Raw genomic sequence first — 16,404 nt, forward strand, 5'->3', positions numbered from 1 at the left:
ATGCAGGGGCGCCTGGGTGGCTCAGTCGGTTAAGCGTCCGACTTTGGCTCAGGTCATGATCTTGTGGTTCGTAAGTACAAGCCCGGTGTCGGGCTCTGTGCTGACAGCTCGGAGCCAGGAGCCCGTTGGGATTCTGTGTGTCCCTCTCTCTCTGCCCCTCCCCCGCTCATGCTTGCTCTCTCTCTCTCAAAAATAAAATATTAAAAAAATAATAATGTACATGCATATAATTCATAAATTCACAAACAATTCAAAGTTACTTTACATGAAAAACATAATTCATGCACCTATTAATTTACATATGTGACTTAGTCATGTGCAGGTGTAAGTAATTCACAACTTATATGTAAATTCAGCAATACACAAATTCACATGTGACTGATAAACCGTCCGCAGTAGCACTGAATCCTCAACAGGTGCCCTGGTAAGAGAAGCAGGGGGAGACCAGGGACTGGGGACTGGGACAGCGTCCGGGCACTGGGACGCTGCACGCGGTTCACTAGGGAAGCACAGGCATACGGAGTAGCCACGGACTTGTGACCTTCACGTGCGTATGCCCACACACTACAGTCCCAGTTACGTGACCCACACCACGCTGCCGTCCCCTGTGCTCTGGCAACGTACCTTATAAAAATGCCGTACCAAGTGAACACTTTCTTCTCTGGCACCCTGTGAAAACAGAGGGAGGTGGGGAGGGAGGGCAGGGAGTCGGGTGAGTTACTAATTCCAAAATTTGAGAGCATGTAAAACAGGGGAGAGGCTGGGCTAATATCCTTAAATCTATCTAGTGGTTCGTAATGTGAGAGGGAGGGAGGGTGAGCTCAAAATAAAAACGGGGCAAAAGAGAGGTGATTCAAGGTGGTGACAGGGGAAGGTGGTAACACCGAGTTAGGTGGGGGCAGCAGGTTATAAAATATAGCCATGGTGACTCCATTTTTATACATGTGTGTGTATCTGGAGAGACACCCAACAAAGCGTCGACTCGGGTTGCTACTTTTTCCCCCGTGTACTTTCCAAATTTTCTCAAATAAACATGAAAAATAAGGGAGAAGGCAATAAAAACTATTTAAAAACAACGGATGCAGGTATTGGCACAATAAACCGTAAGTAAATAAGCAGCGTGCGTGTGTTTGAATATGTATAAAATCTCTGTAATGCAGAAAGAAGAATAATACAATTCCAGTGACAAATATAAGGCCGGTAACTGTAACAGAAACCACACAAATTCAGTAACTAGGCGGGTTCATCGGGCCAGTCTCAGAGGAAGGGCAGTTCTTCTGGAGAGGCATCGGGGCCATCATGCCCTGCTTCTTGCTGGTGCTGCGGACGCTGGGGCTCCGATCTGGATCCAGCAGCTTCCTGCCCACCGCCTCCTCCCCTCCGGTGGAACACGGGCCGCGGGGGCGGGGCCCTCACCTCCAGGCAGGCCAGGTGCACGTCCTTCATGATGCAGCCCGCGCTGGCCACGACTTGCTGCTTTAGGAGCAGGCAGCTCAGCTCCAGCGTCGCCAACCGGATCTTCCCATCTGCACAGGAAACCTGGGTCAGCCTCGCACACCCTGGCGGGAAGCCCTCAAATACAGCTTCTCGCCTTTATCGCTTTGAGGTTAACAGGTGAAGGGCCCTGGACATCCAGTGGGGACACGGAGGGAAACCCAGGGGCCAACCCCTCCCCAGTCAATGACAATAGAATGTACCCACACCACCCATGCCAGGTACTCCCTTGCACCCCCTTTATCAGGGGAGAGGAGGCAGGAAAAGGATTGTTACTATTTATTACTGGAGGCTGAAAAAGTGGCCATCTGTGGTTGCTCTGCTTGGCTGGGTTCCTTCCTCTTTTCAGGAACAAGCACCCCCACTTTTGTTTGGAGAATCACCAACTCCACTCCTGGGCATGCAATTTGGGTGCAGCTGGTCCCTCCCCTCTGTCCCAGGGACAGGCACATCGGCCAGGCTGGTCAGATGCCCTATCCCTCTGGTCACGGTGACTGAGGGAGGGACGGGCGAGGGAGCCAGGCAGCCAATAAGGCTCAATTCCACACCGTGCTGGAACCACCGGGCAAGAGAACCTCTCCTCGCGCCGGGCCGAGAGCAGCACGGGCACAGTGGTGGGGCCTGAGCGGCACCAGACCAGGATCCACACCGGCCACCCCGCACCCTCGCCAGAGTTTCGAATCTTCTGTTCGGGGTTCTACAAACTGCCCACCCCTTCCCCCACAGTCCACCCTTTCCCCCAGACCGCCCAGAGTATGTCTGGCAGGCCCAGAGCCCGAGGAGAGAAGGGCACACACACAGCGGTAGAGTCCAGAAACAGTCTTAACAACTTGAGCTTCGGTACCCGGCTGCGCCTGAAGCCGGCACTGAAGTTACACAAGACCTCAAGTCACACAAGCCAGTAGTTTTGTTTCTGTCTGGATTGCTTCGGCCAGTCTGAGTATGGGTTTCGGTCCATGACTGATCCACCTGCCATGCTACTGTGAACCGGGCGCCGCGGTGGGCACTGTACGGACCCCTCCCTCGAGAAGTCTCTACAAAAACCCACCGCTATGGGCACTCTAAAGACTGGGGTTTAGACAAGTGAAGTGACTTGTCCAAAGCTTCACCCCGGGTGGTAGTGGACTCCAGGGGTTCTGAATGCCAAAAGCCCCGTGGAGCCTCTAGGAGCCTAGAAGCATCTGTGACTGCCTGATGGGAGGGCACCCTGCTCTTAGGCAGACTCCTCCCTGCATCTTTAAGCTCGTTTCTGGGGAGACGGCTCGATGTGGAAGAAGGGCCAAGAGAGGAGGAAGTCTCAAGGCTGCAGCCCTGAGGCCCTGGGAACCCTGAGGACCGGGACAGGCTACCGGGAAAAACTCGAGGCAGACGCACGAGTGCTCACCTCCCTGCCCATCCTTTTCCTGCTTCACGTGTCAGGAGGGGAACCGGAGAAGAGGGAAGCATCTACTGGGAGAGGCTGCTTGGTCTCAGCTCCGAGGTTCTCTCTCAGGGCCCCACGGGCCCAGCACGAACACAGCCCCGCAGGCTGTGCCCACCCGCCGCCCGCCTCCCACCTCCTGAGCTCTCCGGGGCTCAGTCTCGCTGCTGCCTGCCCCTCCGCAGAACCCCCCTGGCTCAGCCACGACACCCCTGTGGCCCCCTCCAGGCGACTGGGATGTGATCTTCCACCAAGACCCTTCCTCCTTTGCAAGCTCCTGGCAGGCGCAGACTTCCTGCCACTGGCCCCCTTAAGGGGCTGCCGTCCCTCCCCACCCCGGAGGCTCCTCTCCAACACCCAGGCCACGCTCTACCATCCTCAACCACCGAGCCAACCTGCTGACAGAGCCCCTGCCAACTGCCCCCTGAGCCACTGTCCCCGGGGACGACCTCTGTTCCCCACACTGGACCTTTCAGTAGAAACTGACCCCACCAAGTGCCCTTGGTCCTGAGCCACACCTGTCTCTCTCGCTGCCCCTCTTCTTCTATGTGGGACCCGGCTCAGGCTCCCGTGCTGGCTGTCCCTCTGCATCACCTTGAGATACCTGTAGTGGTCCAGGGCTTGGTCCCCGATATGCCTCTCTTCTCTCCCGTGGCTTTAAACACCACCCCTATGTCTGTGAGTGCCACAGTGTTAGTTCTAGCCCCGAGCGCCCCTAAGCTCGAGATTCTATGTCCTCGTGGAGTCGCAGCAGTCTGGGATGCCCAGCCGTGGCTTCCTGGAAGGCACGAGCCACACCTGTCCTGTACTTCCTGGACCCTCGTCATCTGCACACAGCGGCTGGCATGCAGGAGGCACTCGATCAACATTTCTCCGTGGAGCCATCCCCCCAAGCCTCTGTATACCCTCCCCGAAGTCATGGAGGCTCTGGCCCCTCTGGCCTCCAAGGGGCTCTGGCCGCTTCGTGGAGCCCATGGCCCTTAACTTCTGGAGTCCTCACTTGTTATCACGACTCCCACCCTTGCCCTTCTCCTGAGCCTGACGTGGGCTCATCGCCTGACTGCTCCTACTATACTGCTCAGTGGTTCCCTCTTAACCAGGCCACATCTCCATTGGGCCCGTTTCTGTGCCCTCTCACACACCCTGATGGCCCATCCCCCTGCCTCTGCAGAGAACCCGCCTGGCGATCAGGGTCCCTCAAGCTCAGCACTGCTGATGTTTTGGGTCAGATAATCCTACGTCATTGGAGGCTGTCCTGTGCACTTGTCCTGTGCAGCATCCCTGACCCCTGGAGGCCAACAGTAACACCTCTTCACATTGTGACAACCAAAAATGTCCCCAGACATTGTCAAACGTCCCCTGCGGGCAAAGTTGTCCCCACTTAGGAATCACTGTGCTTGGTGACCCCTTCTGTTATTTCTAGCCCTTGTCTTGGCTGAGGATCCTCGGCCAAAACCTCAGAACTGGGCTGACGGGTGCCACACGCTGGGCAGGTCTTGTACCATCAAGGGCCCCTGATCCGAACCTTCCAAACTTCCCTCGTACACACTCTCAGGCTGGTTCGTGCTCAAACGTGGCCTTGGCCTCCCCGAGAGGAGGGTGACACACGCTGGCAAAACTGACACAAGAAGGGTTGGGTGCGGAAGGAGAAGGAAGACAGGGGAGGAAGGAGGAGGAGATCCCGAGGAGATGGACAGATGGAGATGGACGCAGATGGACAGAGCGGTATGGGTGGCCCAGGGAGGAGCCGAAATCTGCCTGCGCTCTCAGAAAGGCCAGGCCGAGGCCCCAGGGCTCCTGGTGCGTGGTCCGGCGGCCCGGCCCCTCTCACTCTACTGCCCCTGTGAGCAGCCACACCCCAGGCACCTGGCTGCGCAGCGTTGTTCATGATCCTGATGAGTCTTTCGGCCAGGAGATGGTTGTAGGTGGTCTTGTCGGCCGCACTGGGCACCGGGAGCTGGATTTGCTCTAGTTTTTCAGGATCCATGCCTGGAACGCACAAAGGGGCGAGCTGTCAGGGGGCTGCCTCACGAGAACCCCGCTCATCCTGAAAGGCGCCCCAGGAGGCGCTGCCCAACCTCGGCGACCCGGGGTCCATCTCCGTGACTTCTGCCACGACCGGTGCTGCCCGAACTAGAGCTCACTGCACAGTTCTCTGAAATGGAACTTGAATCAGTACGTATCAAAACATACATTTTCTATCCCCACGTGTAAGCTGGAAATCAACATGCTGCCACGCTGACAGGCAGTGTTAAAAAAAAAAAAAAAAAGACAACGCTTTTACATTTTAGTCGAGGATTGTTGACTTGCGTCAACTCATCGCGGCCCAGGCCTGCTCTCTCCGTTAAAGACGGGACTCGGCGGATCCTTAGGAGGTGCGGAAGGCACGCCAGCCCCGAAAAGTGACACGCTCCCGGACATAATCGGGGGACACGGGAAAGGAGTGACTTCTGCACGACGTGCCACTCGGCCACCTCATGCTTGGCCTATGTGCCACCAGAGGCCACCCATTATCGGACACATTCCACGGTGGGGGAAACGCACACGGAGACGAAGCGACCGGACGGAAAGGAAACCGCAGTCACGCCCGGCAGGTGTGCCTCTAGCTCCTGGCAGAGAACTCGATGAGCGGGGCCGGCCACTCAACGAGCACACAGGCGGTGGGTGGGGGGCACCGCACCAGGCGAGGGGCGGGGCCGGCGAAGAGAGACCGGGCTAAGCGCTCGCAACAGAGAGGCGCAAATACAAAGAGGTCGACGGCGCGGATCTACCTTCAAGTGGCAAAGGAATCCTTTTCCTGCCAGCAAACACTGACGGCGTTTCGAACGCAACAGACAAGACATGGGAGAGGTGGCTGTGAAGTGGAAATGCGAGGGCACAGAGTCCAGCTGGGCACTGAGTGTCAGTTTCCTTGAAGTGGAACCTGGGGGGCCGGGCGAGGAGAAGACCGGTGAAGGCGACTCCGGCAGGCCAGGTGCGGAGAGGGGCCCCGAATCCTTACCCCCCTTCGAAGGTGGCTCTGGAAAAATACACTTACAGAGACAAATGGTTTGCCTGATCCAAGGCTGAATGGACTGTTTGCGCTTGAAGCACGTCTTTTCCTGTTATTCTACCAAAGGGGGAAGGTGACACTTCTCGGAACTCTTGAAATACGGCCCCTTGAGTGCTAGATGACGCTTCATTTAGAACCTTGACAAAACAGTGGAGGACAGCACTGAAGAGCTGCTTGTCTGGATTCTAAGTAACTCCTCCACACACGCACTGACGTAATAAACCATAACAATATATCTTGCTTTACTGAATTCCTTCCAGCTCCGAACCAAAGGCTAAGCCATGCCGGGGAGATGACACGGGTGAGGGACGGCCTGAGGGCTGGAGCTGGGCCGTTCTCCCTCTCCCGCCTCACCAGCAGCGGCTTCGTGAAAACACTTGACGGCGAGGAAAATTCAATTTGCGGATTCTAGATCCCATTTTGATGCTAAATGTCTAACTCCGAAGCACGCTGCTTTATTAAATGGCAAAAAGAACATCAAGTGAAATTTTTCTGGCGTCTGTTTTTCCTCCCCAGAGATGTCAACACCATCCTGACATCGCTCTAATCCTCCCATTTCTGGCTCCCTGGGGCCTGGCAGCCAGTGGTTCCAGGGGAGAAGTGCTCCTGGGCCGGACCACCTCTCAGCCCCCTGCAGCGAGGATGGCAGGAGGGGCCCAGCCGCCGGCTCCCTCGGGGACGCGGCAGTGGTCACCAGAACCGGGACAGTCAGGGACTCGAACCGGTTCTTGAACTTCCATGACGAGCTCCATTTTGTCTCTTTCCTATTAGGGCCCCCACTCCCTGAGAATTTGTCAAAAAATGAGGAAATCTGTGGCCAAATCCTCTCTAGACAGGAAGAAAAACACTCCACGGTTATCGTGACTTTCCTCAAGTGGCGACTCCACTCTCTGTGAAGCGGGGGGGGGGGGGGGGGGGGGGGAGGGTGCTGAAAAAGTTCCTTCTACAACTTCACAGGACCAGAGTCCAGCACAACCCCCCCCGCCCTTTAGTTGGAAATGAGGGCCCAGAGATGTTAAGTCACATCTCCAAGGCCACAGAGCAAGGAAGCAGCACAGTTAGAATAGGAAGATTCCAAAGGTGGACAGGGTCCAGCTAACTTCTAAATGCTATGCTGTTTGGGGGCCGACTCAGGGATGCGCCACCCAGGGAGGATCCTGAAGGAGCGAGCATTTGCCTCGAGCTTCACAGGCAGCAGCTGCAAGGCGTGGGCAAGAGCTCGCGGAGGGTGGAGGTGGGGACTCTGGAAGGAAGCGACGAGGTAGACGTTGGGGGAAAGGGGCGGGCAAGGCTTGGACGCCAAGATCCCGGGACGGCAGCTAGCGGGAGACGACGTGATTCGGTTGTGCTCCTTCATGCCTACTCTGGAGTGGTCTCCACTGCCCCCCGGCCACTCAAGGCGATCCCTCTCCTCAAGGCACTCTTCCCCACACTCTACGTGAGGTGGATTTTACTGCCGGCCAACAGGGAGACAGAGAACGGGATCGACTCCATACGACACATGGAAAAATTTGCAAAAACCCCTTTGAACGTCTCTGTTCCTTCCCCAAAGTTCCTCCTGGGCCAGGTGCCTCACTTCCTCCCCATCTCTCTCTTTCTCCCACCGTGGCCTCTAACCACCACCCCCGCCCCCCGCCCCATTACTCTGAATTATCCCATTCCAGACCTTGGCTTTCAAGGCCCGTGTGGCAATTCAAAAGCTTCATTCTTCTGGGTTCAAACCAATTAGTGGCTGAGGGTTGTTATTAACAAGGCCAATGTCACGGTATGACCAGAACATGCATGTGAACAGGAAAACGGCGCACATGTGTGCATGGACACGCACCCCCTCCACACACCCACACATCCCCCCCCTCCACACACACACGCACGCACACACACACAGGTTTTAGGCACTAAAAGGCAGATTTTGTTGCAAGCCTGAGTTCCTCTGCAAGCCATTTCCAAACTCCGACTGAAGTAAACACTGTGGATAATACACTGTCCTATTTGCTTCAACCCTTAAGTGCTGAGCAATAGAGAAATTCCAAAGAAACCCAGATGTACTTCACATGGCCTGGGAAGATGTGCGAGCACGTTCAGACTTCCAGCAGACCACACGCTTCTGGGTTCCCTCCCCGCTGGGGTCAGATCCCTCTCTGTCCAAGTGAGTCAGAAAGGGTCTCCCTCTGCATTATTTCCACCCAGGGACCACGGGGTTGGGGGGAGGGTGGGGACAGAACTCCCAACTGACCCAGCAAGTCCAAAATGGAAGGCAAGGGTGTGGCTCCATGACGTCAGAAGCTTCCCCTCTAAGTTCTGATTTCTGGATTCTTCCTCCTTAGCAATAGCCCCCATCTGGGACGGGGTGGAAAAGACCCAGACCAAAGGTACAGAGAAAGACAGAGACAGACAACTCTGGATAAAGAGACCACAACGGAACCGGGTAAGTGATGGGCAAAAAACTTGTTTTCTTTTGGCCGAGGTCTCCTTGGCTGTAGTCACGCAAGCATTGCCAGCTTTGGAAAACTATAGACCCACTATTTCGAAAGCTAACCAGATGTTGGGCCGATTTCCAATGTACTTCCAGTTCTGATTATGTGTCACTGGAGATCCAGAATGATGTTTTGCCAGCTCTCTGCATGGCGAAAGCCTCCCTTTATCCTGTTACCTCTCAACCTTTCCCATACCTCCCATCTGTGTTCCAGTAACTTCTCAGCAAGATAAAACAAAACCCAAAAGCCCAAGATTCCTCTCGGGTAAACAATGATAAATGGAGGGCGCGAGAGGGTGGTGGGTGGAGTAGGGAAACCTTGAAGAACATGAAAGCTGCAGAACTTACCCCCCTCCCTCGGGCCAGGCCTCTGCAGACCTGACAAAGGAGAGACGGCTGCATTTGCTATTACAGATATGAACCAGAATTCATTATGTGGCCCAATTGAATCACAACGAGTGCCTTCCTCCAACCGGTCAACCCTTTCCACAGTGGGGTATTCATTTCGGTGCAGCATCTAATCTATTATGATTTACTGGAAGGCCTGAGCTAACATTTGGTTTTTATTAACATTGCTTTTATGTTAAAATTGTCTTATGATGAAAAATCTATCGGAGAGAGACCATTTCATTAGGGGCCCTGCTTGGAAGGTATGGATCCAGAAGAGAGAGGCTGAAGGTTAAGTGCGGCTAACTGGCTAACTGCATGCTGCCTAACCAAAAAACCAGCTGACCAACAGCCAAAAGACCCCCATCAAATGCAGACCCTGGGCCCACAGGCCAGGGCTGGAGCATAAGCCAGATGGCAGCTTCCCACTAGGCAGTTTCCTTTGGGGTCCCCCGGGCACCAGGCTCCCAGGTGCCACACATGAAGCGTCCAGCTTCCTCTCCAAACCTGCTCGATGGCCCACGCTCGCTGATTCTAGAAATGACCACCAGTGGCAGGGTCAGGGACCCGGGCATCACCTAGATTCCTCCTTTGGTGCTCCCTCCCGTCCAAACGAGGCAGGACTCCCTTCCCCCAGCCCTGCTCCTCTCCTTGTCTCCCCATCTTCGTAAATGGCCCCACACAGTTGCCCGAGTGTCCCATTCACTCTATCAGCGTGTCCTATTTCTAGTTTCCAAACATATCGTAAAACCTTCCAGTCTTCTCCATCTCTACAGCCAACATGCTGATTCAACCCACATTAGCCCTCACCTGGACGGGTGTGGCAGCTTCCTACTGGGCCTCCCACATCCCCTGCGGCAACCCTCTCCCTCACCCGCCTCGTCTACTTTCCACCCGGTAGCCAGACGGGTCTTCAAAGACGTCCATCTGATCATGTCACTCTTCTACTTAAAATCCTTTAGGGTTTCCCACTGCTCTTGGAATGAAATCTAAATTCCTTTTCATAGCCTTCAAGGCCCTCCGAGATCTGGTCCCCACCCAGCTGGTCAGTGCCTCGCTCTGCTTGGCCTCACTTTCTGCTCCTTGAACCTGCAAGCTCTCGCCTACATCACGGCCTTTGCATGCACTGTTCCCTTCGCCTGGACCACACCTGCCCCGGATCCTGGCAGAGGGGACTTCTCGCCCTTCAGGCCTCCACTGTCATATTCTTTCCTCAGGCCAGCGTCCCTTGACCCCCCTAGCTAGTAGCCCCCGCACCACCACCACCACCACCACTGGTGCATTCTCTGTCACAACACGACCCGATTTCTTCTCATTCACTTGATGGAGGCTCATCAGATTGTTCCAGCGCCCAGAACGACGCCTCGCACACAGGAAGTGTGTGGCACGTACCTGAGAGATGACGACAAAGCCCTTCGCTTTCACCTCCTCGACACTGCCCACACCTGTCCATTATCTCTCCATTCTGTCCATCTTCTGGCTGAACTACGGTGAACCCTTTCTAAGGGGTGCACAGAGGTCAGATCAGTTCCCGGATGAACCCACCTTCAGCACCCCCCACCCCAGCCCATAGGATGCGGTTCACCGTCACTGCCCACCCAATGCCCGCAGACTGGCTCCAGCCCACCCCTTTCTCGGGGCGCCCTGCCCACCCTCGCCTGCTGCCCGCCCGCCTGATGAGCGGACGGCGGTCCCAGCCTCGGTCAGCCTGGAGTCTGTGGGCCCCCAGGCTGAGCACGCTGCCCGGCACACAGCTGTGCCCTAAGTAAGTAACTGAGTAACTTCAGGAACAAATTCGTCGTGACTGACAGTCTTTCAGAACCAAAGGAGATTTGAGACAAAGCGGTCACTTTCAAAAGAAGGTAAACACGGAAGCCATGTAGATTGCACAACGCATTCCTGCCTGAACAACCTTCGGAGTTCCCACTGCGTCAGAACACAATCAAAGCTCCTCACCGCCGTGTGTCCCCGCTTGCCTGTCATACTGCCGTCACCTCCCACCCCTCTCGCCCTGCTCCCTCCACAGCAGCCACAGTCATGTCTGTGAAAGTATGTGTTTGGTTCACCACCGCATTTGCAACATTAACCACAGTGCCTAGCATCTAATAAATAAGGCTCCCGAGATCTCTGCTGGGAGGCTGAGGGAAGAAATAAATGAATAGCACCAGCAGGAAATGGAAGAAGGAATTAAATTCCCTCAATTATACACTTCCACTCTTTTAAGAAGAAATCCCCTTCGATGTCGAGGAGGAAGGGGAGAGGAGGAGCCTCAAGAAAGAAAGGGAGGCACCCCAGGCAGGACCTCGGTGGGGTGGTCCCTCCAGGGCCCAGCATTGGATGAGGGAGCGCCTCCCTCCCAGGTACACAGCTCCGGCTCCAGGAAGGAAGCCCGTCAGGAAAGCCAGCCACCAGAAAGACAAAGTGCCCCTTGGCCCCCTGGAGCCTGGCATCCCCACCCCCAAGACGACACCTCCCTTGCTGAGGCCCCGAGCTCGGGCTACCAGAAAGAGAAAGGGCAGCCCAGCGAAGCCGCCGCACGGCCGAGAGCCGATCAGTCAACACACTTTGGCTGAGTGCCGACAGGCTGCCAGCCATTAAGTTGGGTACCACGGTAGGCCATCGGGACAGACATGGTCTCTGCCTTTAAAGACCAGGCAGTCCAGAATGAAAGGGAAAATATGGAGAGAAAAAGAGATAGAAAAAGTGCCACGGGATCTCCCTGGAAATTTAAAAAGGTCTGCTCCTCACAAGACCTTGTTAGCTGATGAAAAGACAAGTCACAGACTGGGAGGAAATCCTTGTGACACTCATCTGATAAAGGACCCAGAACGTATATTATTAAAAAAAAAACCCAAAAACTCAAGTCTCAACAATTAAGAAAACGAACAACCGGTAAAAAAATTTGAAATGATACTTCGCCAAAGAAGACACACAGAAAAGGGGCACCTGGGTGGCTCGGTTGGTTAGGTGTCCGACTTTGGCTCAGGTCATGATGTCACGGTTGTGTGAGTTCGAGCCCCGTGTCGAGCTCTGTGCTCACAGCCCGGAGCCTGCTTCTGATTCTGTGTCTCTCTCTCTCTGCCCCTCCCCTGCTCACGCCCTGTCTCTGTCTTTCTCAAAAATAAATGTTAAAAACTTAAAAAAAAAAAAAAAAAAGAAGACACACAGAGTGGCAAGTGAAGCACACAGAAAGAAAGTCATTATCATTAGGCATTAGGAAAATGCAAATTAAAATCATAATGAGACACTGCTACGTACCTATTAGAAGGACAAAAATCAAAACGAGTGTCATACAAGTATTGGCAAGGATGTGTGACGACCCGTCATACACTGGTGATGGAACGCCAATTATACAGCTACTTTGGGAAAAAATGTGCCGGTTTTTCTTATAAACAAACAAACCTGGGGTGCCGGGGTGGCTCAGTCAGTTAAGTGTCTTGACTCTTGGTTTTGGCCCAGGTCACGATTTCAGAGTTCCTGAGATCGAGTCCCACGTCGGGCTCTGTGCTAACATCATGGAGTCTGCTCGGGGTTCTCTCTTTCCCTCTCTCTCTGCCCCTCCCCTAAGCATGCTCGCTCGCATGCTCTCTCTCTCTCTCTCTCTCTCTCTCTCTCTCTCAAAATAAGTAAACGTTTAAAAAACAAACTTAGACCAATTGTATGATTCAGTATTTACCCAAGAAAAAAGCAAATATATGTCCATAAAAGACTTGTACATAAATGTTCCTAGTACTTTACCCTTAAGAACTGGAAATAAGCCAAGTGCCCATTAACACACGAATGGATGAACACACGGAGGCAAGCCACTCGGCAGTCAGAAGAAACGAACCGGCGACACACAGAGCGACGTGACGAATCTCAAAATAATCACACCCAATGAAAGAAGCCATACAAAATAAGAGTACCTACTGCACGATTTTATTTATGTAAAATTCTAGGCAGGACAAACTCATCTACGATGACAAGGAACAACTCGGTGCTGCTTGGGGAGAGGGGTGAGAGCGGGCAGGGGGACGGTGACCAAGGGGCAGGAGGAGAGGTCTGCGGTGATGGATATGCACACTGTCTTGATTGTGGTGATGGTTTCATGGGTGCAAACATAGGTCAGAACTTATCACAGCGTATACTCTCCATATGTGCAGTTTATTGTACATCGATTAGACCACAATAAAGCTTTTTCAAGTGCCATGGCTTTCAGCCAGGCTGGGTTGGATTTAGCCTCCTGATTCAAGCAACTAGAAAACTAGGCAAAATACATAAAACAGTGATTACGACACACTGGACAGGACAAGCAGCAGCGCTGGAGGGTGACCCTGTGAGGGAGGAGATGAAGGCAGCGGGCCCAGGGACCGCTCCAGTTCACTGTCTGGAAAGAGTTTCCAGGCCTTGGCCCAGAAAGAGAAAATCCCAAGAAAGGCCACAGTCTCCCTCTGTCGAGAAGGCAGAGGTTGGAGCTCAGAGGGGCCAAGTGACTGCAACCGACAGGAGGGAGGACCAGAGAGCTGCAGACGGTCCATCTGAGGCATCAGCTAAGTCCTGCTCTGTACATGCATGTGACAGAAGGGAAGGACTTTCTGGAACGCAGCAGGTGGAACGATCTGGGGCTCACACAACGCTGACAAGAGTTCGTGTTCCCAGTGGCCAGTGTGGAAAGACCACCCAACTGTGGCCCACCAGGTACACTCTTCAGAAAGGGCCTCCCTCAGCAGTGGGGCCAAGTGAGCCTGAGACGAAAGGCTGTTCTGGACCAGCACCAGCAAAGCTTAAAAGCCTCCAAAGGATCAAACCAATTCCAACTAACTTGACCATGACCCAGGACAGAAAAATCTCTAATAGAGACCAAACCAGGAGGAAAATCTCTAATAGAAACATAACTAGAATTTACACAGACGACACAACAGACACGAATAAATAAAAGGGAGGTTATAAAATATTTTAAAGTGAATAAAATCAAACCACATCTATCAAAATTTATCGTGCCTAAGCACACACCTAATGTAGTGCTTAGAGGGAAATTTATAGTATTAAACTCTCATCACAAAAGAAAAAAAAAGTTAAATATCTGGGAGTGGTATGGGAAGGGTATGACTGACAAGGAATAATAGCATGAGGGAAGTTTTGGTTGATGGAATTGTAATGAATCCTGATTATGGTGGTATTGACCAAACCCACACCTGTGCTACAATTCATACAACTACGAACAAAAAAGATTAATTTCAGTATATGTTAAATTCTTTCAAAAAAAGAAAAAAACTGATTAGCTTAAAAAATCAATGATCTCAGGGTCCATCTTAAGAAACTACAAAAAGAGGAGTAAATTAATCTGAAGTAAGCAGCTAACAGTAAGAAATAATGAACAGAAATTAATAAAACAGAAAACAGAAGAGTACAGAAAAATCAATGAAACCAAAAGACAGTTCTTTGAGTGTCCATAAAATTAGTATGAAATTGTTAAATCTTTAGCCAAACTGATCAGGAAAAAGAAAATGAAGACCTAAACTACCAATACCATGAATTAAAATGGGGACATTACTATAGATCCTACAGACATTGAAAGGATAATAAAGGAACATAATGAACAAGGGTATACCAATAAATTTGACAATTTAGATGTAATGACAAATTCCTTGAAAGACACAAGCTATCAAAGTTCACTCAAGAAGAACAAATAAAGCTTCATTAGCTCTGTATCTACTGAAGAATCTGAGTAGCTAAAAATCTTCCCTCAAAGAAAACTCTAGGCCCAGATGGATTCACTGGTGGATTCTACCAAACAGTTAAGGAAGAAATCATACCAGTTCTATAAAAACTGTATACAATCCAGGAGTAGGAAATGGTTCTGAATTTATTCCATAAGGTAAACATAACTCTGAAAGCAAATAAAACAAAAGAATTATAAGACCATAAACAAATATCACTCTTGAACATAAATGCAAAACTCCTTAACAAAATTTGAGGCAGATCAAATTCAGTAATGTATAAAATGTGCCTGCCACATTAGATGGGACTAATAAATCCCAAGTGAGTATCACCTGAAGGGATCAGAAAAAACTTCCTTGCAACTAGACCCTTGACAGGCAAGCAGAATCTCAACAGGTGGGGACACTGGGGTCGAGAAAATGGCAGGAAGAAACACAAACGAATGTAAGAAAGTAGAAGACTGGCCAGGAGCAGGTAGGCGTGTTGGCACTGACCGGGATGGCTGCCAGGCTTCCAGAGAAGCTCATTGCTCTGGGAACAGTCCCAGTCCCAGGGCCCTGGGGCCAAGTCTGTGCTATATGACCCTGACCCCCAGCCATGACTGAATGTTCCAGAGTTAGACACACCACCAAAAGCTGCAACAGTCAGATCTCTTGCCCAAGAATGTGAAACCTGAATGGAAACAGACTCCCAGCCTGGGATCTTCTGGGGCCAAATCACAATCTGCCTTGAGGAAGTCCCCAGAGCTGGTTGGTTCCTGCCCTTCCCTCTGTCTTTCAGCAACTGCTCGGATCCTGGGAGCTGGCTCAGGGGCCTTCCTATAGACTTTCCCTTTTACTGCTTTAAGTTAATGAGAAGTAGTTCCTGTTGCTTGTAACCAGAACTTTAAGGAGTTCAGGGAGTACCGTGTCAGTATCCCCAAGTTTATCTCTGTGAAAGAGTTCTACCACTAGATAAAAATTTGCACCTAGAGCCAAAGGTCTGTGAAGGGAAGTCAGAGGAACCAGATCAAGTTGGAATGGTGGGTGCACTCTGGATACTTAAAATGCCAGGAAGAGGAGGGGGGAGTTTAAGGGAGAGATGAAGGCACGAAGGGATTCTGAACGGGAGGGACATGGTCCACACCGTGTCACAGAGGATCTCCTGGCAGTGCTATGGAGGACGGATAACGAAACGGCCGTATGTTAGACCCGTGCGGAGGCTGGGATAATGGCCACTGGAATGACGTGCCCAGACCTCTCTTGCCCTCGTGCCTCTGACTCTCACCTGCAGCATCTAGCTTCGAGCCAGGCACCAAGCCACACTTGGTTAAATTCTGCTGATCAGACAGCTGAAGAGGGAGGACTGACAAAGGCTGACGACTAAATGCTAGATCAAAGGAGGGAAGGAGCTAAAGGTCATGGTAGTTTCAACCTGGTAGGCAATCTGAACCGAACCAGAAACGGCAGGAAGCGTGATGAGGTCAGGGTATACTTCAGGGAACAGCACACATTGTTCCAGGTGCCATTGAAACACCTGAGTAGGAGTCTCCAGCATGCAGCGGGCAGGAGCTCGGACTGCAGAGGGCACAGAAGTCAGGTGCCGGGGAGCGGTGGGCGGCACCTGGGCAGGAGTCGGTCGGTCTCATGGAGTTCTGCCTCCGCCCAGAAACTGAGGGCTCCTGCGTGCCACTCACCACGCCAGGGGCTGGAGGGGATCGCAGAAGCCACGGGAGCGAGCAAGATGGGAGGAAATGTCAGCAGGATTCCGAGCCTGCTGGGCGCCTCTTAGAGGTCTCTTGCCGGGTGCACAATGACTTACACATGACAAGAGCCATCACGGTGGGTCCTCTCCACGGTGAGAAAAGCCTGGAAGGAGTTTCGGTGCTGTTCAATAAGG

At 52.5% G+C, this 16,404-nt stretch overlaps 1 protein-coding gene across 8 annotated transcripts in view; it reads right to left on the reverse strand.

The window, feature by feature from the left end:
- CLEC16A (C-type lectin domain containing 16A) overlaps positions 1 to 16,404 on the reverse strand; it is a 203,420-nt gene that overhangs the window by 115,973 nt on the left and 71,043 nt on the right. For all 8 annotated transcript variants that reach the window (XR_006294234.1, XR_006294235.1, XM_043560532.1 and 5 more), the window contains 3 exons: positions 4,781 to 4,903; positions 1,417 to 1,526; positions 625 to 669 (listed from right to left, as the gene is read on the reverse strand). Coding sequence is in view for 6 of the 8 variants with exons in the window: in XM_043560532.1 (XP_043416467.1) it covers positions 625 to 669; positions 1,417 to 1,526; positions 4,781 to 4,903 (278 nt within the window). In the remaining 2 variants the exon portion in view is untranslated. The remainder of the gene's footprint in view (positions 1 to 624; positions 670 to 1,416; positions 1,527 to 4,780; positions 4,904 to 16,404) is intronic.

This window comes from Prionailurus bengalensis, chromosome E3, assembly GCF_016509475.1.
Source record: "Prionailurus bengalensis isolate Pbe53 chromosome E3, Fcat_Pben_1.1_paternal_pri, whole genome shotgun sequence".
NCBI classification, from domain to species: Eukaryota; Metazoa; Chordata; class Mammalia; order Carnivora; family Felidae; genus Prionailurus; species Prionailurus bengalensis.